This window comes from Lactuca sativa, chromosome 4 (genome assembly GCF_002870075.4).
Source record: "Lactuca sativa cultivar Salinas chromosome 4, Lsat_Salinas_v11, whole genome shotgun sequence".
NCBI lineage: Eukaryota > Viridiplantae > Streptophyta > Magnoliopsida > Asterales > Asteraceae > Lactuca > Lactuca sativa.
In genome coordinates this window covers 398,935,532-398,958,031 of record NC_056626.2, presented here as the reverse complement: position 1 = coordinate 398,958,031, position 22,500 = coordinate 398,935,532, and the positions used below count along the sequence as shown (strand labels likewise).

The 22,500-nt window shown below is 36.1% G+C and overlaps 2 protein-coding genes across 3 annotated transcripts; one reads left to right on the top strand and one right to left on the bottom strand.

Moving 5' to 3' along the window:
- Nucleotides 1-16,206: 16,206 nt before the first annotated feature.
- LOC111906787 (F-box/FBD/LRR-repeat protein At1g13570) lies at nucleotides 16,207-18,241 on the bottom strand. Its single transcript, XM_023902558.3, has 4 exons — nucleotides 18,085-18,241; nucleotides 17,240-17,686; nucleotides 16,722-16,756; nucleotides 16,207-16,650 (listed from the first exon to the last, which is right to left on the bottom strand). The coding sequence occupies exons 2-4, from the start codon at nucleotides 17,646-17,648 to the stop codon at nucleotides 16,354-16,356; spliced, it is 741 nt and encodes a 246-aa protein (XP_023758326.1). The 5' UTR covers nucleotides 17,649-17,686; nucleotides 18,085-18,241; the 3' UTR covers nucleotides 16,207-16,353.
- A 261-nt stretch (nucleotides 18,242-18,502) lies between these two features.
- LOC111906788 (protein CLP1 homolog) lies at nucleotides 18,503-21,684 on the top strand. 2 transcript variants are annotated; one of them, XM_023902559.3, is made up of 11 exons: nucleotides 18,503-18,642; nucleotides 19,323-19,595; nucleotides 19,704-19,772; nucleotides 19,865-19,957; nucleotides 20,053-20,294; nucleotides 20,362-20,500; nucleotides 20,601-20,657; nucleotides 20,774-20,908; nucleotides 20,988-21,223; nucleotides 21,306-21,350; nucleotides 21,429-21,684. In XM_023902559.3, the coding sequence occupies exons 2-11, from the start codon at nucleotides 19,380-19,382 to the stop codon at nucleotides 21,514-21,516; spliced, it is 1,320 nt and encodes a 439-aa protein (XP_023758327.1). In that variant the 5' UTR covers nucleotides 18,503-18,642; nucleotides 19,323-19,379; the 3' UTR covers nucleotides 21,517-21,684. The 2 variants fall into 2 exon arrangements, with proteins under 2 accessions (XP_023758327.1, XP_023758328.1); XM_023902560.3 differs by having other exon boundaries at nucleotides 18,508-18,642; nucleotides 19,333-19,595.
- Nucleotides 21,685-22,500: the final 816 nt, after the last annotated feature.

Below are 22,500 nucleotides of genomic sequence, written 5' to 3'. Positions count from 1 at the left end.
TGTCTGGATCTCCCATGATCCCTTGGTTCCTTGGCTAAGGCAACAGCACTTTCACTATCACAGAAAATTTCCATTGGCTCTTTAATAGCTGGTACAACTCCAAGGTCTCCAATGAAGTTCTTCAGCCATATCGCTTCCTTTGCTGCTTCGCTAGCTGCAATATACTCTTATTCACAAGTAGAATCTGCCACTGTCTCTTGCTTGGAACTCTTCCAAGAAATTGCTCCTCCGTTTAGGGTAAAGACCCAGCCCGACTGAGAGCGGAAATTATCCCTATCAGTCTGGAAGCTAGCATCACTATACCCTACAACTCTCAAGTCATCACTCCCACCGAGGGTAAGAACCCAGTCCTTAGTCCTCCGTAGGTACTTGAGGATATTCTTTACCGCAGTCCAGTGTGCCTTGCCAGGGTTCGCCTGATACCTGCTAACCATGCTCAAGGCAAAAGCTACATCGGGTCGAGTACACATCATAGCATACATGATCGATCCTACAGCCGAAGCGTAAGGTGTTCGACTCATTTCTGCTATCTCAGCCTCAGTGCTAGGGCTTTGTGTCTTATTCAATCTGGTGTTACTCTGGATGGGTAACTCTCCTTTCTTGGAATCCTGCATGCTAAATCTCTTCAGCACCTTATCCAAGTAGATACTCTGACTAAGTCCAATTAGTCTTTTACTCCGATCTCTCAAGATTCTTATCCCTAGAATATAGGCAGCTTCACCAAGGTCCTTCATAGCGAAACACTTCCCAAGCCAGGACTTTACTTCCTGCAGAGTTGGAATGTCGTTTCCTATGAGTAGTATGTCATCCACATACAATACCAAAAAGCTAACTATAGTCCCACTAGCCTTGACATACACACAAGATTCATCCTCACTCCTAGAAAAGCCAAATTCCTTGACCTTTTCACCAAAGCAAAGATTCCATCTGCGAGGTGCTTGCTTCAATCCATAAATGGATTTCTCAAGCTTACACACTCTATTAGGGTACTCGTTGCTGACAAAACCCTCTGGCTGACTCATGTAAACATCTTCAGCCAACTTTCCATTAAGGAAAGCGGTTTTGACATCCATCTGCCATATTTCATAATCATGAAATGCAGCTATGGCTAACAGAACCCGAATAGACTTAATCTTGGCTACCGGAGAAAAGGTCTCATCATAGTCCACTCCAGGAATTTGAGAGAATCCCTTTGCAACCAGTCTAGCCTTATAAGTGTGTACTTTACCATCCATGTCGGTCTTCTTCTTGAAGACCCATTTGCACCCTACTGTCTTACGACCTGGTACATTTTCAACCAAGTTCCAAACTTGATTGTCATACATGGATTGTATCTCGCTATCCATAGCCTCTTTCCATTTTGCAGACTCGGGGCCTGCCATGGCTTCCTCGTAGCTGTTAGGGTCATCTTGACTTACTAGTGTTTCATCACTAATAAGTGTCTCACCTTCTGCAGTAATATGGAATCCATAGTAATGCTCAGATGCACTCCTAACTCTCGTGGAACGTCTCAGAGGTACAGATTTGTCAATTGGCTCAACAGGAGTTTCCTCCTCAAGTTGAGGGCTAGACTTTGAAGTTCCTTCACCGCTTGATTCTTGAATTTCTTCAAGATCAATTTGCCTCCCACTGTCTCCTTGGCTTATAAATTCTCTTTCTCGAAAGACTCCTCTTCTTGCTACAAAGACCACATTGTCACTAGGTCTGTAGAAGAGGTAACCAAAGGATCGCTGTGGGTAACCGATGAAAATACACCTCTCGCTTCGAGGTTCGAGCTTATCATGAGTCTCACGTCTCACGAAAGCCTCGCAACCCCAAATCTTGATGTGGTCTAGTTTAGGTACTTTACCAGTCCACATCTCGTGAGGAGTTTTCGCAACTTTCTTTGTAGGGACTAGATTAAGAATATGGGCGGCAGTCTCTAAGGCATACCCCCAGAATGAGATTGGTAGTGTAGCTCGACTCATCATGGAACGAACCATATCTAACAAGGTTCGATTACGCCTCTCAGCCACACCATTCAACTGTGGTGTCCTGGGAGGTGTCAATTGTGAGACTATCCCACATTCCCTTAGATAGTCGAGGAACTCTGAACTAAGATACTCACCACCACGATCGGATCGAAGCATCTTAATGTTTCTGCCCAATTGATTCTCGACTTCCTGTTTAAATTCCTTAAACTTCTCGAAAGTCTCTGACTTATGCTTGATCAAGTAGACATATCCATATATACTATAATCATCAGTAAAAGTCAAATAATAACGATTAGCATCCCTTGTGGCATGTTTGAATGGTCCACACACATCCGTGTGTATAAGGTCAAACAAACCTTCACCCCTCTCACACGAACCTGTGAAGGGTGACTTTGTCATTTTTCCAAGTAAGCATGATTCGCAACTATCATCTGACTTTAGGTCAAACGACTCCAAGACTCCATCCTTTTGGAGTTGGCCTATGCGTTTCTTGCTTATATGTCCAAGACGACAATGCCATAAAGATGCTTTATCCAAGTTATTATTGGTAGAATCAATACACAAAACATTATTTCCTAAGTTATCTACAATAGATACAGCTTCATACACACCATCACAAGGTAATGCTTTAAAATAAAGAACATTATTAAAGAAAGCATCAATAGAACCAACTTCATTATTAAATGAAAAGGTAAACCCTTGTTTGTACAAAGCATGAAAGGAAATAATATTTCTTGCCATTCCTGGCGAGTAACAACATTTATTCAAATCTAAACTAAACCCACTACTTAGCGATAAAGTATAAACTCCAATCTTGGTAACAGGTATAGCTTTCCTATTCCCCATGATCAAGTTTATCCTTCCTTGCTCCACATCCTCACTTCTTCTTAGTCCCTGCAAGTCACAACAAATATGAATACCACACCCGGTATCAAGGACCCAAGAATTAGAATGGGGTGAGTTATTAGAAATGATAGTGTAAATACCTGCATGGTTGGGTTTAACTTTCCCATCCTTCACATCTTGCTGGTATTTTGGGCAGTTCCGCTTCCAATGAGCTTTTTCATGGCAATAGAAGCATTCAGCCTCTTTTGGGTCAGAAGAAGGAGTAATGAAACCTTTCTTGGTTCCACTTGAAGAAGAGCCATCAAGGGTCCGAACCTTGGTACCCTTAGAGGAGCTCTTTCTCTTCCTCCCTCGACTTTTCCCGATTGCCAAAACCGGAGTAGAGTTTTGAGTAGGAGTGATTGCAACCGACTTCCCCTTAAGACCTGATTCTGCGGTCTTGAGAAGTCCCTGAAGTTTGCTGAGGGTGACTTCTTCCTTGTTCATGTGATATGTCATGCGGAATTGATCATAACACGATGGTAAGGAATGCAAAATAATATCTATTGCAAGATCCTCCGGGAAGTTCACATTAAGCTTCAGCAAACGATCCACATACCTTTGCATTCTCTGCATGTGGCTCGTGACGGATTCCCCGTCCTTCATCATGGTTGTTATCATGGAGCAGATGATTTCATACCTCTCTTGTCTTGCACTTTGATGGTATCTTTCCATCAGATCTTGGTGCATTTCATAAGGGTAGAAATCCTCATAAGACTTTTGGAGTTCCGCTGTCATCGTGGCCATCATGATGCAAGCCACTTTCGTAGCATCCCTTTCATGTGCCCGAAATTCAGCGATCTCCTGAGGAGTTGCAGTTGACTCATCAATCTCCTTAAGCTCCTTGTCAAGGACATATTCTTTGTCCTCGTAGCGGGTAATCATCCTGATGTTTCTGATCCACTCATTGAAGTTGGATCCATCAAAGGTGACTTTCCCACACAAGTTCGTAAGGGTAAAGGAGCCATTAGGATTAGAGCCAGAAGCATTGTTGAAACACATCTGAAGGAAAGAGAACAAGATTAGTTTAGATATAAGAGAGTCCTTAATAAAACACCCAAATGTAATATTAAGGCTAGGATCCAATCACAATATAATATAACTTAGAAGAGGTATGCCGTAATCTAAGCTATATCACATTTGAAAGGTAGGTGAATGACGATTCACCAATTTCCACCACGAAAACCGCAATATTTTAGTATTAGGTTTTTGAATGGTTCTTAGAAATTCCTAGATTCTTTGAGATTCAATGAACTTTTCAAAGGCATGTTTCAATCTCGAGTGTGCCCTCCAAGTTTTGTGACTGGGATACCGAGGATCACAAAACGAGGTGTGAAGTAACCATGCAAATCACTTGGTACCCTTAAAGTTTATCACTCAATCGATGTGCCGGTTAACCACACACGCTCCATCGATACTATAATAAACCCTAAGTCACCCTTTACCTACCTTGTTAAGTCCAAGTTAGTGTGCCGGTTAACCACACACGCTCCACCAACGACTTAATCAAAGTGTAAAGTGTAATTTCATGGAATAGCACCTTATTCACATTTTTCCTAATGTAACTAAGATTGGGAATTTAATAAAACATTTAGTTACTTTATAATATTCATCATACTTTGAATGAGAATTAATAAGTCCTTGTCTTACCCGTTCGGCTAACGACCCTCCACCGATCAAGCAAGCGGTGGGTGAGAGTGGACACCCATTAAGTCACCATTTTATAGGCAACAACCTTATACCCACCTTATAGACCGGCTTCGTGAATGAGGCGTACTAGCGGTAAGACGACTTTGTTCTTATACATATATATATAATTATTAAATCATAATAATATAAGTATAAGGGTTGAATTTTAACTTTTAAAATTCTAGGGGTTGGAACTAAAGTTTTAACTTAACTTTACTTGTTCCAAAACTTGAGGGCAAGTTTTGTAAACTTTCAAAACTTTACATTTCTTGTAACTTATGAGTTTAATAGAGTAATAAAATGAGGACTTTTCATTTTTCCTAACTCTTGTGTTCTTTTAATGGTTTTTAATCCAAGAGACTTTTGGTTTTCCATAACTTGAGGACAAGTTATGGACTCCATTAAAACACATTATGATCATGAATTAATCTACCACATAGGTTACAAATAATTCCTATGATCATCTAAACATCATAAGAACAAGAATATGAATATGAACACTTTCAAGAATCAAAATCACATTTAATCTTTGTAATTTTGATAACTAGTTGTTGTAAATGAGTTAGAAAAGACATTACACCTTCTAAAACAAGTTTTCAAGTACCAAAACATTTTAGGGTAATGATTCTAATCCATTTTCAGCAACTCAAGTCGAAATTCTGCACTCTGTCGACCCTACTCGCCGAGTGCATAAACCTACTCGCCGAGTAGGTTGAAGATACACATGAACTCGACGAGTCCTCCCCATGGACTCGCCGAGTCCATCAGTCAGACAACAGACTTTTCGACTTTCTTCAACTTTTAAGCACAAATAACAAACAAACAAGCCTAGGCTCTGATACCATTGATGGGTTTTGAGCATTCTAACACTTCCTAAGTGTACATGCAACCCTAATAACCTTGGATCTATGTTTGTCTAATTATCATGCAAAGTTGAATTTCCAAGGTTATATTCCTATCTAGCACACATGGGGAACAATTTTAACTTGAATGAAAGATAGAATAACTTACCTTGTTGTTGCTTATGTTCCTTGAAACCTTGTGAGCCTAGCACCCCAAGTGTGATGCCTCAAATGCTTCACACAACACCAAATGCTTTTGGAAAGACTCTTGAGATAACACACACTTCTCAAAATCGGCCAAGCCCTCTAGTTTCTTAGTGTAGCCAATTTTGGTGGAGAATGGGATCCTTATATAGTGTTGACACATCTAGGGTTACACCATGTAAACCCTAATGTGTCATGACTCTTCATTTCCATGACCCATGGGTTTGTAACTCCCATGGAGCATCCTATGGGTAGAACCCAACTTGATAATCCATGGAGCCTCTTAGCCCACTATACAAGATATGGATGAACCCATATATTTAATTAGTTATCCTTTGATCACTTAATTAATTCCAAATTAATTCTTTGATCAACTAATCAAATAATATTATTAATATATTAGAACTTATAATATATTAATAATCTCCAAGTGTTATTTCTCTCATTTAGTCTATCCAATTGCATGGTGCCATGCAACCCAAATGGACCATGCCGGGTCGGGTCAAGTACAAGCCCGAAATAGTTATGGACTTAGACACCTTATCCAACAAGAATAGCCCAGAAATATCCCTTCTCCGGCTTTGACATCGAACTTGTTGCGGTTTTCTTTAGAATTGAAGATAAAACACCGTGAGCCGAACACATGGAAAAACTTCACATTTGGCTTCCTGTTGTTGAGGATCTCATAAGGAGTGAGAATGAAGCGCTTGTTGAGATATGACCTGTTCTGTGTAAAACAAGCAGCAGAAATAACATCAGCCCAAAAATATAAAGGTAAGGAAGCGAAACTTAGCATGGTTCGGGCTGCTTCACATAAAGATCGGTTTCGTCTTTCGACAATTCCGTTCTGTTGAGGTGTGTAGGGAGCTGAGAAGTTGTGACTAATTCCCTTTTCCGCCAGGAATTCTTCGAATTCTCTATTTTTGAACTCCAATCCATTGTCGCTCCTGATGTTGCGAACGACCTTCTTCAGTTGTACTTCAATTTGCTTGATGAACACCTTTAGCTTGTGAGTCGCTTCAGATTTAAGCTTCAGAAAGAACACCCATGTAAAACACGAAAAGTCATCAACAATAACAAGAATGTACTTGCTACCACCGATGCTTTCGATAGATGATGGACCACACAAATCAATATGAAGTAATTCTAGTGGTTCAACAACTTTAGTGTTTATTATAGATGAATGAATTTGACGACTCTGCTTCCCCATTTCACATGCAGCACACAAATGATCTCTATCGTACTTGAGTAATGGAAGACCTCGAACATGACCTCGAGTTACGAGTTTGTTGATGTCCTTAAAGTTAAGATGAGAGAGCCTTCGGTGCCACAACCAGCTTTCGTCAGATTGTGCTTTGGATAACAGGCAGATAGCTGGGTTTCCTTTGATGGGTTTGAGATTTAGGGGAAACATTTCACCTTTACGCTCGGATTTGAAAATAACTCTTTTCGTCTTCTTCTCAATTATTTCAGAACCCTCATCGTCGAATGAGACTTTAAGACCGGTACCTCCAACAAGCTGAGATACACTGATGAGGTTGTGTTGTAGTCCTTCCACGTATGCAACCTTCCTTATCGTGAAATCACCGTTTGTAATCATTCCATATCCTTTTATGGTGCCGAAGAAGTTGTTCCCGAACTTGACGTTTCCACCATTTGAAAGAGACATGTATTCCCTTAGCTCTTCCTTCCTTCCTGTCATGTGACGCGAGCAGCCACTGTCAATGTACCATTCTTCGTCAAACTGCTCGTCACTGATAACCTGCAAAAATTAAGCAGATTTAGGAACCCAAAGTTTCTTGGGTCCACGTGAGCGTTTCACAGGAACATGAATAGTTAGAGAGATGTCAACAAGATATGCTCGTTTTATTAGTGTTGTTTCATCTTTCTTTTTGATGGTGAAAACTTTAATTTTATTGGGATTCGGTGCTTTCGGTTTAGACTCTGGTTTAGCCGCTGAAACCTTCTGTTTTCCTTTTTGTTCAGTTGATGTTTGAGATTTTTGACAAGGAACAGAATGGAATTTGGAACGAGGTGGAGAAGAATTGGAAGAATTAGAAGCGTTAGAATGAGAGGGCTTAGATTGAGATGACTTCTTGGTTGAAGACTCTAGGTGACCCTTTTGCTTTTGATCATTGGTGGGACTGACCTTAGAGTTTTGATCTCTTTTGCTCTCAGAACCGAACCTTTGCTTTCGGTTGATGTAGTTCTCTGAACCGAACTTCTGCTTTCGGTTGGAGTCATTCTCAGAACCGAACCTTTGCTTTCGGTTGGAATCATTCTCTGAACCGAACCTTTGCTTTCGGTTGAGGTTTTTCTCCGAACCGAACCTCTGCTTTCGGTTGTTGTTGCTCTCTTGCGATTCAACAGGATTTTTCTCTGACTTTAAGTTCCTGTCTTGATGTGAAAAATAGGCATTCTGAGATTGCCAAAACTGTTTTCTTTCAGAGAGATTCTTCCTGTATGTCTGATTCCTTTGCTGTTTTTGATTTCTCATTTGCTTTGGTTGATGATGGATATTAGCTTTCGGTTTCTGTTTTTCTTTGGCTGGTTCACTCTGAACTGATGAAGTTTCACTAGAATGAGTGTCTTCTTTTGCAGGAATTCCTTTTTCTTGAGGAACATCTTTTGTACCACTAGTACTTGGCACATCGAAGCTATCAGGTTTATTCAAGGGTTCTAACACGTATCTGCCTTTGCTTTTCCATGAGGTCCTTTCAGATAAGCCTACCGTCTCATCAGCATTATCAATGGGAGCTGACCAAAAGAACTCGTCACACCCATCAACATTGTCTTCGTTTACAATAGCTGTGAGTTCAGCAGTCTGATGTTCGGTTACGCCTGTGACCTTGTACACCTGATTTGGAGTGGTTCTAACCTTTTGATATACAACTGCCTTCTCTGCAAAAATCGGGGACTTTTGTTGGGACATACGAGCGAACTCCACTGAATTTTCTGAAATAAGATTCTTGTGGTTTTCGGGTTCGCTTTTGACAAATTCTGAACAGTCAACTGTGTCCTCTACAGAAATTTCACTCATATTGTCGTCCTCATTAAGCTCAGATGCATTTTCAACATCAATTTTATTTTCTGAGCTCAAGTTGGCGTTTAAAGAGTCAAATTTTTGTATGGTTTCGGTTCTCAGTTTCAGTTTATCATTTTCATCCAAAAGGTTTTTAAGCATGTCCTTATGGTCCTTGGACTTAATGAAGGATTCGATTTTGTCCAGTCCATACATGTACGTCGGATTCACATCCTCAGATGAAATAACACTTTCACAATTATACGCTTTAGCATCAATTTCATCCTCCTTAAACTCAAGGAAGGGTAGAATCATGCGATGAATCTTTTGTCCTATTTCACAATCCAAATAAAGCTAAGTAATATTAGTGTAAAGACGTTTAGCAATCAGACAAAAAACATTTCGCTGTTTCAAAAGCTTTAAATTGTCACTTTGTAAATAAATGTTTTCATCTTTTGTTTTGATTAACTCCGACTCCGTCAGTTCTATCCACATGCGCCGTTCCTCACTCTTCGAAGACACCCTGCTTAATTGGTCAGTTAGGTTAGAATTGGTGACTCAGGTTTGAGTTAAACTACTATCTAGATGAGAGATTCTTGAATTAACACTTTTTAATTCTTTTTCATATGAGCATTGTGGGACTTTAAATGAGACAAAAACTGATTGTACCTTCTTGGTCAGTTCATCAAGCTCATTGAACTGCATGCTGAGCGGTTTAGCTGTAAAGCACAAGTTCTGTTGCTCCTTCGTGTCATCATTCCCACCATCAGTGTTGTATCCTCTCATCTGAGATACGTCGGACACCATCAAACATCTTCCTCCACTGCTCTCTTCTTTCTCCACATAAGCCTTTCCATGAGAAGGCTTCCTCACTTCATCATCTTCAGAGTCGGTTGACCAGACCTCCACGCCACCGAACTCATCATCAGCTACCGAACCCTGCACAATTAACGCATTCATAGAAGGGTTAGCAGTAGATTTCTTCTTCCTGATTTCATCTAGATTTTTCTACAACAAAGCTTCTTCGTCCTTTTCCTCATCCTTTTCTGCCATCTTTTTGAGGACACAATCCTTTGCATAGTGATTCTTTCCTCCACAATAATAGCAGCTTACTCCCGAATCTCCTTCAGCCTTCAGTTCCTTCTTTGATTCTTCAGCCTTCGGTTCTTCTTTGACCTTTTCTGAGCTATAACTCCCCTGCCAGTTTCAGTTCTTGTTAGTGGGGAATCTCTTCTTGATAAACCTCTTGGGGTTCGACACCATCATAGCAAAGTCCTCAGAAGTGAGGTCATAGTCCTCCAAGTTGAGGTCTTCTTCATCCATCACAACTTTACTTTTGGATAGGAGGGCCAACGAACCTAGACTTGAAACCACACTTTTCTCCTGTAGCACGATCTTTTCTTGAGATTTTAGGATGCCCACCAGTTTCGCCAAAGAATAGGATTTAAATTGCTCGTGGGCTTTAACTGTGGACACAACTGCTCTCCACTCTGATCTGAGACCGTTCAAAAATGTAACCTTCTGCTCAATAAGCTTCCTTTCGATGTCGTGTTTGATCATCTTGCTAAGAAGATGATTGAAGCGATCGAACGTTTGAGTCACAGTTTCTTCGGCTCCTTGCTTGAATTCACCAAACTCAAACAAGAGTAAGGTTTGAATGGAGTGTTCAAGATCTTCATCTGTAGAGTACAATTCACGTAACCTGTCCCATATTTCTTTTGCCGTCGTGCATGAACTCACCAGCCTGAAAGTATCGGACTGAAGGGCGAATCTGATCAATCTTAACGCTTTGATATTGCACTGAAATTTATCTTTTTCGTCTTGCGCAATATCTTTAACATCTTTCAGAAGATCATTATACTCCTTTTGAGTTTTAATAATCTTTGAAGTTGCTGAATGAGAAAAGGGTCCAGAAACGATTGCTTCCCAGATGAGGTATCCATTATCCTCAGATCCTATAACATAATCTTCAAAGTGATGCGCCCAGACTTCATAATCATGGGTGTACAGGATGGGAATCTTCGTTGTTGATCAAATGTTGTTCGAAATATTAATAGGATTGGATTGCGACTCGTCCATAATTGATCGAATAACCTGTTCAAAGATCAGACTTGTAATATATCAAATTAGGGCAAAACAATAAATATCAAGATACGTCAATTATGAGATGACGGCTCAATAAATATCAATAAATGCGGAATAACCCTAATCGAAACCTTTTTCACAGAAAAGAAGTGTATCGATTACACAGCCTCCTGCTCTGATACCAATTGATAAGTTAAAAAACTAACTTGAAGATCGATTAGATCTATAAAACAGGTAAAGTAATAAATGAGTAAACAGCAAGAACACAAGAATGGATCAAAGATGTCGAATGATTAATAAACAATCCTCAGAAGAGCTCGATAAAGAACTTCTACTGTAGAGGATTTAGGGTTTACAAAAACGATGAAGGAAATCTGTAAAGCTATCAATCGTTACTCTATCAATCGATTTCCTAATATGCATGCAAGCACATTATTATATACTAAACCCTATCAGCTCACGGTTGGACAGGCCCAAAACCGGAGTACAAAACATGGTCTATTAACCGAGCCCAATAGACGCAATATACAAAAATAATACGCTTCCCAACAGGCCACAAACATAACTAGATCAAATATATTTACTTTATTTCATTAATTGAATGATTTCAATTAAATGATTTCCTTAATTAAAAGTACAAAATGTCCAAAATACCCTTTAATTATTTATTATTTCTTGAATTCACATTGGTGCATTTAGGCACACAATAGTTGCCAGAAACATTTGAACCTAGCTCTCTCTCTCTCTCTCTCTCTCTCTCTCTTATATATATATATATATATATATATATATATATATATATATATATATATATATATATAGAGAGAGAGAGAGAGAGAGAACAAAAACCCTAAAAATCATAAAAATACTTAAAAAAATATTTTTTTTTGACTTTTTATATATAAAAATAACAACTTTTTATATTAATTCGATGAAATTTTTTTTTGTAAAAAAACCATGAAAAAAATTGATTTTTTATTTTTTTCAGCGAAAATGTTAAAATACCTGCGATTTTTATATATAAAAAATAAAAAAAAAAGTTTTGTGATCTTTAGATATTTTTTATGCATTTTTATGATTTTTAGGGTTTTTTTTTTTATTTTTTTTATTGTCCATACATCCCTTCCCTATATATATATATATATATATATATATATATATATATATATATATATATATATATATATATATATTATAAGTACATTGGATTTCAAAACCATTTTGAGGTTTAACTGTGGAATTTGATGATCGCAACCATATTTATTATTAGATATGATAAAAATTGGCACGACATACTGCTCGACAAGAAATAAACATGTTTGGATAAGATATTTTAATTCATTTAAATTAATGGGTTGAGATGACACGATGCAAAGTTAAACATGTAAGGTTATGGTTGATGATTTCAACTCGAAAATGACCAATTTATTTTTTAATATGATTAGAAAACAAAACCATCTTATTGCAACCAATTTTTTCAAACTAGCTTTTTCTTAACAAAAAAATATTTTCATAAATATTATATGTACTTTTGTTGTCTAACAATGATATATATATATATATATATATATATATATATATATATATATATATATATATATATATATATATATATATATATATATATATATATATATATAATTTGGCCTCACCAGGGAAGATGGACAATGGGACGATGGGGTTGGGTTCACGATAGAGGTACAAAAGCCCGTTTTTTTAGAAACGAGGTTGGTTTTTAAAACCAATTTGGTTTGAGTCTACAAATTCAAAACTGGTTTAGACTACTACCAAATTAGATTGAAACCGGTTCAAACTAAAAAATATTCAAACCTAAACAAATTGGATCAGACCAAATTGAAACCAGATTGGGTATCTGGTTTGCAAAATAATCGATAAAAAACTTACAAAATCGTTTATTATAGATTTTTTGGTTTTGGAAAATACATACAACATCAAATAAGTACATCTTCAAACATAAAAACAAAAAAAACATAACATTTGTAATCGAATATAAGCATGTTGTCATCGGCGTTTTTAAATTTTTAGAGATTTGTAAGGGTTTTTTAGTGGTGTGAACAAACTACACCCACTATCTATATATTAGGGGTATGCACCAAACCGCACCCACCACACCACAATGCATCGCATAATGCGGTTTAGAATTTTTGCGGTGTGGTTTATGGTTTTTTAATTACAAAGTTGCGGTTCACCGCATATATATATATATATATATATATATATATATATATATATATATATATATATATATGTTTAAATGTTTTTAGCAACTATTGTGTGCCTAAATGCACCAATGAGAATTCAAGAAATAATAAATAGTTAAATAAATCATTTAAGGGTATTTTGGACCTTTTGCACTTTTAATTAGGGAAATCATTTAATTGAAATCCTACAATTAAGGAAATAAAATAACTATATTTGACCTAATCATTTAATTGAAATTTTGTCAACCATTGCCCTACCACATCTCGTGTCGTCGCCTCCCTCTATATCCACTGCATCGCATTCGTCCACCACCGAGCACTCCACTGCCACCCCTCTATTTCAATGGAAAATCACCACCAACACCCTCCATTACTACTGTGATGCCGCTTTGAGAAGTCATCCACCTCCCTTGACTTCATCCGGCAGCAGGAGGCTGCTGGCCTCCACCGTTGTCATTAAATGCCCCACCATAGCCGTCAAAATTAGATCATTTTGGTCTCGAGCCTCCATTGATTTCAAGTCTATATCATTAATGTAGGGCTTAATCGCTCAAGCCTCGATCAATTTCAATTTAAGTAAGCATCGTTCTGTTTTAACTTGCATGTTTGGTGTTAACATCTGTGTATATTTTTAAGTTTTCACTTTGGTAATCTTCCTATACTTTGCTGCAATTGTTTTCTTATTTAGATAGACATTTAGTGTTTATTGTTGTAATTTTGACTAAAGTTATCAAAAACTGAAATTTCAAGGTTAATATTTCTTTTGTATGCTGTTAAGTTTAATTTAGTTGATTTATCAGCTTTAAAGAAGGCAAGAACTAGATCGATTGCTTTGATTTCAAGATGAGTTCAACACATTCTTCCCAGAATTGGTTCGATTCTCTCACAAGTCGTTTGTCAAAGTCGTCTTCAATCTATCAGGTTCGATTCTCCCTTGGGTTGATTTCTCTTTTGTCTTTGATTGAAAGTAATTGGTTTTCAGCTTCATTTGAGTTATATTTCAACAAGTTTTATGTTTAATTGGTTTGAAAGTATGAAACATTGAATTAAGTTTGGTCTTCAGTATGTTTTTACTGTTTCTGGTCATGTTATTTGGTGTAAAAATAAACCATTTGTTAATTGTTAGTAAGAATTTCAATTGGAATTCAAATACTTGTGTAAATGAATTTCAATGTCTGCCACATTCTATTAGAATGGTTAATTGTTTATATGCATTCTGATAGAATTTTGGTTAATTGTTTATATGTATTTTGATAGAATTTCAATGTCTGCGACATTCTATTAGAATGACTGTATTGTGTACTTAAGAATTTATAGTATGTTTTTTTTAGTTACAGCTTAAATGAATTATTCTTGCAGAATATCATTTAGAATGATGTTAGTAACAATCATCAATTTGATGCCTATTATTCGCAAAAGAATTTTTAAACGAATGTTATTTAAGTGCACTTTGTAATGTTTTCTGTCATAATGTATTTATATAAATGTATTCTGTTAGAATGTCTTTAAGAATGTTTGTTAACTAGTATATTTGTTTAACGGATAATACTAACGAGTAATATATCTTATTCTTTCAGAATTGCATAGAGAAGGAATTCAATATTGATTATATAAGAAAAATATTTGGAATCGAGTTCAACAACAAGTATATATGCGAAGATCAAGTGGATTATACGGACCACTGAAGAAGATCAAGTGTATTTGTTCAATAATTGTATATTCAAGAATGTTATTTTTTAAGAATTTTATTCATTTTTTATGATATTTTTTTTAGAATATGTATAACTATATTAAAATGTATAAGGATATTAGTCTGTAAGAATATGAATGAATTTGTTTTTTATTTCTCAAATCAAATATCTGCATTGGAAATATATTCTGCAAGAATAAAATAAAAAATGTATTTACTAGTTTATGGTTGACATTTTGTCATTCTAACAAAATAATATTCTATTAGAATAAAATTCTGAAAGAGCATCATTCTAACAAAAAATATTCTGACAGAATAAAATCGGTAAAAAATTGAAATCGAATTAATTAAAAAATTCAGATTTTTTTAAATTAGGATAATTAATCACTCTAAAAATCCGAAAATTTCCTTTTATAAATGTAGTTAATTGTCCAAAATACCATTTTGCTTAAAATTGTGTGATTAATTGCTACATGTTACCCCATTGTAATATCATACACTTTCAAATCATGTCCATTGATTAATTTCATCTATTGGTCCAGATTTGTGCATTCTGTCACAATAGGAATTAATTAACAAACGTATTACACAAAGCAACTTGTTTTTGAGTTTTTTGCAAAACATTTCTAGTTTCTAGTTTTATATCTCAAAAGATCAAAAGTTTTTTTTTTTCAGATTTTTCAAAAGTTATAAAATGTAGAAACTCATCAAACCGCAAAACCGCACAAACCGCCTGCATCAAACCGCACCACATAACGCGGTTTTAAACTTCTGCGGTGCGGTTTGCGGTTTCAAAACAACTCAAACCGCATATGCGGTGCGGTTTGCAGTTTTAACTTTAAATCGCACCAAACCGCACTGCGCATACCCCTACTATATATATACTAGCAAATGAGGAGCAAAAGGTTTTTATATAAAGAACTACTCTAAAACAACTATAAGGTTGTTGAGTATAAAAGTAAAAAATGACTAGTATCTCAAACCAGTTTTCATACCAACTTCAACAAAATAATAATTTCAAACTTATACAAACTGTCCGTTTGGATTCTAACCGGACCGTTTTAACTAAAACCGGTTTCTGGATCTTAAACCAATTTGAGATGATGAATTTTTTTTTCGTGCAACATCTAGTCCAAGGTAATGTGAAACGTTTTAATAGGAAAATTAGAAAACCATTATCTTTTCATAAGGCCAACCAAAGCGTAGGTGCCCATCAATTATCAAAGTTCAACGATCGGGGACCCAACTTGACAAATGTCAAGTGAAGCCTGGGCTTGGCCCTATTTTTTCTGAAACACGATGCATAGGGCCTAATGAAGCAAACACATAATTAACGCCTGCATATCATTAGAAAAAAATCAGATATACATTTTTAATTGCGTGATATTTATTTCGTATATCTACTGTGATTGTATTTATATTATGATTTTAGTTTTAAAATCATACTATACCATTTACAATTTTTAGCTTTTGGTTGTGTTTTATTGCTCCAACATCAAAATCGAGTGGTTATGATGAGTTTGGGAATATTAAGGAGTAGAAAGTAGAGGAAGAGCTTATTTTCCTTCAACACAAGTTATTCCAGTAAAAGCTCTTACTGTAAATACTCATAATCAACTCAAAAACATAATTAATCAGGTTCAAAATAGCCAATTTCAAAAGGCATTACTTGTGCTTTTACAAGCCTTAAATTTACCCAACAACATAAATTGTGTCAATAAACTTGATTGACATTTCACATTCAATTTTTAGGGCGTTCAGTAATGAATTTTGTTGTTGGTGATGCACGATGGAAATGGCAGTTGTAGCAAATCTTGTGAAACATTTGAACTTCTTCCTCGTTAGAAACAGATGTATTGAGCTCTATTCGTGCTTTCTTCAGCAGAGGTGACTTAGCCATGATGAGCTTCAGAAATTCCATCTCTATCTCTAGAGCACTAATACGACATCTTGTTATCTCCAATTCTTTAAGATGATCCAAGTTGAGGCCCGAGTAGACTTGAAGACCAAGCAACTTCGTGAAAGTTTGTTGAGCACACTAGCTATGTTCCCAACACATCTAATTGGAAAAACAAGTCAGATTTATTAATGGAATTGTGAAAATCCTACGGGAGGCAAATCAGACAGTTGTGTCGTGTTTTTAGCTGACACAACACGACATGACAATTTTTATATAACATGATCACGAAACTATGTCATGTTTTGTTGTACTAACACGAAAACGACCAAATTAAAAAAACACATAAAAATGAAAAAGATAAAATAAAATAAACCTTTTAGTTTATTTTAATTCATAATTAATCACACAAAACATGAAAAACCCGACAAACACATAATATCGTGTAAAATTCGTACACAACACAACATCGTGTTTTTTACACTTGACATGTACACATACATGAATTCGAAAGTTAATTTCGTTTCGTGTGTGTGTGTGTTATGGATATTGCCATCCCTAGAAAATCCATTATAAACATAAATGTGATAGCATGCAGTTTATATTTACCTTCACTTGAATTTTCTCTAAATTTGGGGAAGTGGGGAGCTTATGGACCTTACCAAGGTAAACTCCTAAGTAGGGGGCAATTAGTAAGGAGTTGTAGATGTGTCTTGGTAGTGATGTTAACATTGAGAAAAGAACAAAGAGGGTAGCTTGTCGCGACTATTAGGTGACCAAATCTCAAAGATGAATATCTTGAGGTTATTCCTCCTTGAAAGATGAAGTATAATCTGGTTAAACTCATTGAAGATATACGTATCAGCCATACAGACAACGAATTCCAAAATTGGACCCTTGTGTAACAACAAAACGTGCAAGATTGCATTGACAAGCTTGTATTTATCGATTTCTTCTTTATCAGAATATACATTAACCACATTTTCATCAAATACAAGTTTCTTTATGCTTGCCCAAGAATACCTCCATTTCTTTGACAAAATACTCGTCCTTAATGCATCTCGCATTGGCATAAGAGTCTGAATTTTTTCAATTATGTCTTGAGGAAGAGTGCTGATTCTATCCCAATTTTGGTTCATATCTTGATGAGTTCCTCAAAAATCAATACTCCACAATGCTGCAAAGTAGAATTCAAAACCAAATATATTTATTTCCTTAAGATTCGTAGCCAAAAGCTATGCATATCTAGAGCAACATTTAAAGAAAATGTAAATACCTGTTTTAAACAAATAGGAACCTGTTGGTTCAAATATACAGTATTAACGAAAATCATATACGTTCCTAAGTAAGTTGAAGTATTTTTTTTATGAAATCGGATTTTTACTTATTTTTAATTGTCATCGAGATGGCAAACGGGAGTCCTAACTCCTTGATTTCCAAAAGTTAAGCTCTTAGTATACCCCTCATTAGCATTATATAACAATTAAGAAATTATTGATTTTTTTTTCAAGCAAAATAAAGGATATATTGCAGCGTCTCAAGATAAATCACCATAAAAGAAGAGAAGAAAATTACCGGCTGCAGCTGCGCCCCTTCCTTGTCTCTCCGTCGCCGTCTGCCTTGGCCCGACGTTCTATATCGCCGTCGCCGTCGCCCTCCGCCTGTTTTGCTGTCTCCCCTTCCCTGTCTTCATTCCGAGACCCTTAAAATTTCATTTTAGAGTCCATTACACTAATTGTCATGTGGTTTACAGTAATATCTACTTTGGTCCTTAAGGTTCCTTTTTTTTTTTCCCTTGTTTTTAGTTCCTCATGCTTTGTTGCCTCTTCGGTTTCTTTTGGACAGAAAAAAAAAACTTTGTCCTTATAAATTAATAAAATTAAAATAGAACCACATTATTTTGCTCATTGATAGTTACACGAAAATTTCAAATACAATGTCGGAATCGATAAGATTATAGGGTTTAACTGGTAATTTCAGAAACATGAGGGGTTTTGAACAAAAATTACACTCTCAAGTCCGAAACTCCAAATAAACACCCCTTCGTTTTCCCCCAAAAACCAATTTCACGTTGGGCTTCCAAACATCATCCGTCCCCTTTCTCTGCTAAACCCTTCTGCGTTATTCTCTCAGGTCAGTTTCACTCTGTTTTCTTCATTTTTCTGTTATGCCGTTGTCGATTGTAAGCTATTAGATTTCCTGTTGTGCTCAATCACCATGTTGTCTGAATCATACTCAAATTTGTATTTATTTTTCACGTTATCGTTCTTGTGCATTTTATTGATGAAGTTGATCTACTAGATTAGGTTTTTTGCATGCGTGATCCATTTCATCTTGCAATTATGTCTCTTAAGCAAAGTTTCACGAGCAACTCTGAGCACAGAACAATTTGAATACAGTGATTTTTATGTGTTTTCAACCGTAGACAATTTCAATGCTTGAATTTGAAAATTGATGGTGTATATAAGTCTTAATCACATGTATAGTTGCTGACATAGTGTTTCAATACACATATGAATGTATCTCTGATTATATTGTTACATTAGCTGATAGAGTGAGAACGAACACTGTTTGTGGATGCATAATTAAGCTTGGTAAGTAGGAAACATGATACCCAGGGCTTTGTAGTCGTTCTGGACTCTGAATATAAGATGGTATAGTCTATAAATCCAATGAAATTTGCAAACAATTTCCATTCTATTACAAATTTACAATCACAGAACACATCATCTTCTTTCTGCCTTTATTTTTTAAAAACTCTACTAGTGCCTGTAATAAGGATAGAAATACTTAACTTGTTTACATTGTTTAAGATATTTGAAGGTAATTGCATCAGCAAACAGAAGCATTGTTGGAACATAAAGTCAATTATGGCATATGGAGGCACACCTTCGGGCCCACCTGCAGCTTCAGGCAGCTCTCCTGCAATGAAGCAGGTGAAACTGGAGAAAGAAAGTGAACTCAGGATTGAAGTCAGTTTTAACAGCTCTCTTCGCCTCAGGCTACTAAATGGGACAGCTGAGATATTTGGGACCGAAATGCCCCCAGAAAATTGGCTCATCTTCCCACCAAGAATGAAATTTGCTGTAAACTCTTAACAACTTTGAAAAAAAAAAAATCCACTAGGAATATTAAAGATCACTTGAATCTTGTCCTATTCTAATACTTGAGTTTCCTTCTTTTTGTAATTTCAGATATTTACATGGTATGGGGCCACCATTGAAATGCAAGACAACACTGAAACTGATTATGTAGCAGATGAGGTAGGATATTAATATTATATCATGTCACCAGTGTATTTTACTTTCTTAATGTGCAATAATATTAATTTTTTGTTTTCTATTTTAATATAAAGACACCAATGATCAGTTATGTAAACGTGCATGCTGTACTTGAAGGGCGTAGAAATCGTGCAAAAGCCTCTCCCAGTGATTCTGATGCTTCCCAGGTGTCTTTTACCTTTCTTTCTTTATGCTTTCAATCTCTAATAACATTTCCATGACAAAATAATAACTATTTCACCAAAATTCTGTATTTCTTTAGGGTCCCAGGGTGATTGTTGTGGGACCCACAGATTCTGGAAAGAGTACATTATCTAGAATGCTTCTTAGCTGGGCAGCCAAACAAGGATGGAAACCTACTTTTGTGGATTTGGACATTGGACAAGGATCTATAACCCTCCCTGGGTGTATTGCTGCTAGCCCAATTGAAATGCCAATTGACCCTGTTGAAGGGATTCCTCTTGAAATGCCTCTTGTTTACTTTTTTGGACACAACACTCCAACGTAACAATCTTTATACTCACTCATTTATAAGTTTTTGTTTGAAAATTTCTTACTTTTGTTTTTGTAGTGTTAATGCAGATCTTTATAGGGTATTAGTAAAGGAGCTAGCACAGATATTGGAAAGACAATTTGCTGGGAATCCTGAATCTAGAGCTGCAGGCATGGTCATCAACACCATGGGATTCATTGATGGACTTGGTTATGATGTATGTCTTATTTAGGTCCTCATTTTGTATATAGTGTTAAGTATAGGGTTAAAAGCAATAATACAAGTTTTGTTGACTAGCATTTTGTGTCTCTTTGCAGCTTCTTCTGCATGCAATTGATACATTCCAGGCTACTGTTGTTCTTGTGTTGGGTCAGGTAAAAGAGTTATCTCCATAAAGTTAATAATATCATTTTGTATGTCATAAAATGATGGATGAAATGGAACTATAAATTGCTAATACTTTTTTATTTTATTTTAAAAAAAAAAACAGGAGAAACTTTGCAGCATGTTAAAAGATGTATTAAAACGAAAACCTAATGTGGATGTAGTGAAACTACAAAAATCAGGTGGTGTTGTATCCAGGAATTCAAAATTCAGAGCAAGTGCAAGGAGCCAGAGGATAAGAGTAAGTCAAAATAAGTCAAAAGTTTAGATGATGATCATATAATTTTTTGGCTAACGTTTTTATTTTAAATTAATTACAGGAATATTTTTATGGTCTTTCAAATGACCTTTCCCCTCACTCAAGTATAGCGAATTTCAATGATTTGAGTATTTATAAAGTTGGGGGTGGCCCACAGGCCCCAGCTTCAGCTCTCCCTATTGGTGCACAGCCTGTGGCGGACCCCATGAGATTGGTTCCTGTAAACATCAACAGGGATTTGCTCAATTTAGTTCTTGCTGTCTCTTTTGCAAAAGAACAAGATCAGATTCTTTCAAGGTATTCTTTTAAATTGTTTTAATTAAACTTATTATATATGATGCTTACTATTTTGGTTTTGGTTTATTTGCTTTGAATGTAGCAACATAGCTGGGTTTATTTGGATCACTGATATTGATATTCCAAGGTTTGATTGAGAGCTCTCAACTTATTAAATATTAAATATAGAATACAAATTAATTTTCTGTTGTATTTATAATTTCAGGAAGAAAATCACATATCTAGCTCCATCAGGTGGAGAACTTCCGAGCAAGTTCTTGTTAATGGGAAGCTTAACATGGATTGAAACCTAAACTGCAAGTCTTCATTGCCATTTTTTTTTGCTAATGTAAGCCGTTTGTTTTTTAATCCATGTAGCATTGAGGGCCCAACAAGCAAACTTGGGTATTTAATTTGTAGTATATGTAGCAATATCTATGACTTCTTAATTTTTTTTTTTGGGTTAAGCATGGTTGGATAAATGATGTTTGAAAAGTATTTTAGAAAATGACGGCATGTTTGTGTAAAGTGAATATACAGGGTTGAAATTAAGACTATAAATATCAAAATCATTTTGGGGATGAAAGACGCTGAAGAACTAAGAATCAGGGAGAGGGAGAGATTAGCGTCAAGTTAGGTTTGAAAATTAAAATTATGATTTGAATTTGAATGTGATTTCTAGGGATACAGAGTCTTGGTGAAGAAACAGGGGGAGTTGGACCGATTTCATGAAACTTGAGTAGACAAAAACCCACCGGATATGACAAATCCAAGTTGATAAAAAAAATTGAAGAACTAGGAATAAGAACATTAGGTCACCCCCATATATATCTATAATTCCAAGAAAAATTTAACACGATACAAAAAACTCAAAAACATTAGATTGAAACGGGTACCAACTTTAACGTGAATCCAACAACCTAAAAGTAAAACTCATCGGGATGACTTTAAGCAATTTGTAAACAAAAACCAAAACGGGTGGATGGAGTAGACAGGCAAGCAGTATATGTCTACGGTTAGGGAAACAAATCAATGAATTATAAAGAAAGATATTGATGGTGATCTTTTAGGGTTTCCATATAGATGAGTGTTTAGGATTTACAAATCGAGCACGGGTGGTGGGTGAGTGTGCTTAGATCTAGTAGCGGAGGCTATGTGTGTGTATGCATGAAGCTCTAGCAACAAGAGTGCTACATTGAGCTAGGGGTTAGTATTTTTAGTGGTGCGATGGTGGAGAATTATGGTGAGATAGTGGTCTGATGGCACGGTGGTAGTGTGGTGGGGGTGTGTGGTGATGT

What these genes read in the sequence shown, in the direction of transcription:
- LOC111906787 (XM_023902558.3), bottom strand. Translation starts at nt 17,648, where the DNA reads ATGAACCAAAATTGGGATAGAATCAGCACTCTTCCTCAAGACATAATT. An exon ending in CTCTTTGTTCTTTTCTCAAT is followed by an intron (nt 16,757 to 17,239) that starts GTTAACATCACT and finishes GTGTTGTGTCAG; the next exon opens with CTAAAAACACGACACAACTG. An exon ending in AACTGTCTGATTTGCCTCCC is followed by an intron (nt 16,651 to 16,721) that starts GTAGGATTTTCA and finishes GAACATAGCTAG; the next exon opens with TGTGCTCAACAAACTTTCAC.
- LOC111906788 (XM_023902559.3), top strand. Translation starts at nt 19,380, where the DNA reads ATGGCATATGGAGGCACACCTTCGGGCCCACCTGCAGCTTCAGGCAGC. An exon ending in TTTGGACACAACACTCCAAC is followed by an intron (nt 20,295 to 20,361) that starts GTAACAATCTTT and finishes TTGTTTTTGTAG; the next exon opens with TGTTAATGCAGATCTTTATA. An exon ending in ACTGATATTGATATTCCAAG is followed by an intron (nt 21,351 to 21,428) that starts GTTTGATTGAGA and finishes TTATAATTTCAG; the next exon opens with GAAGAAAATCACATATCTAG.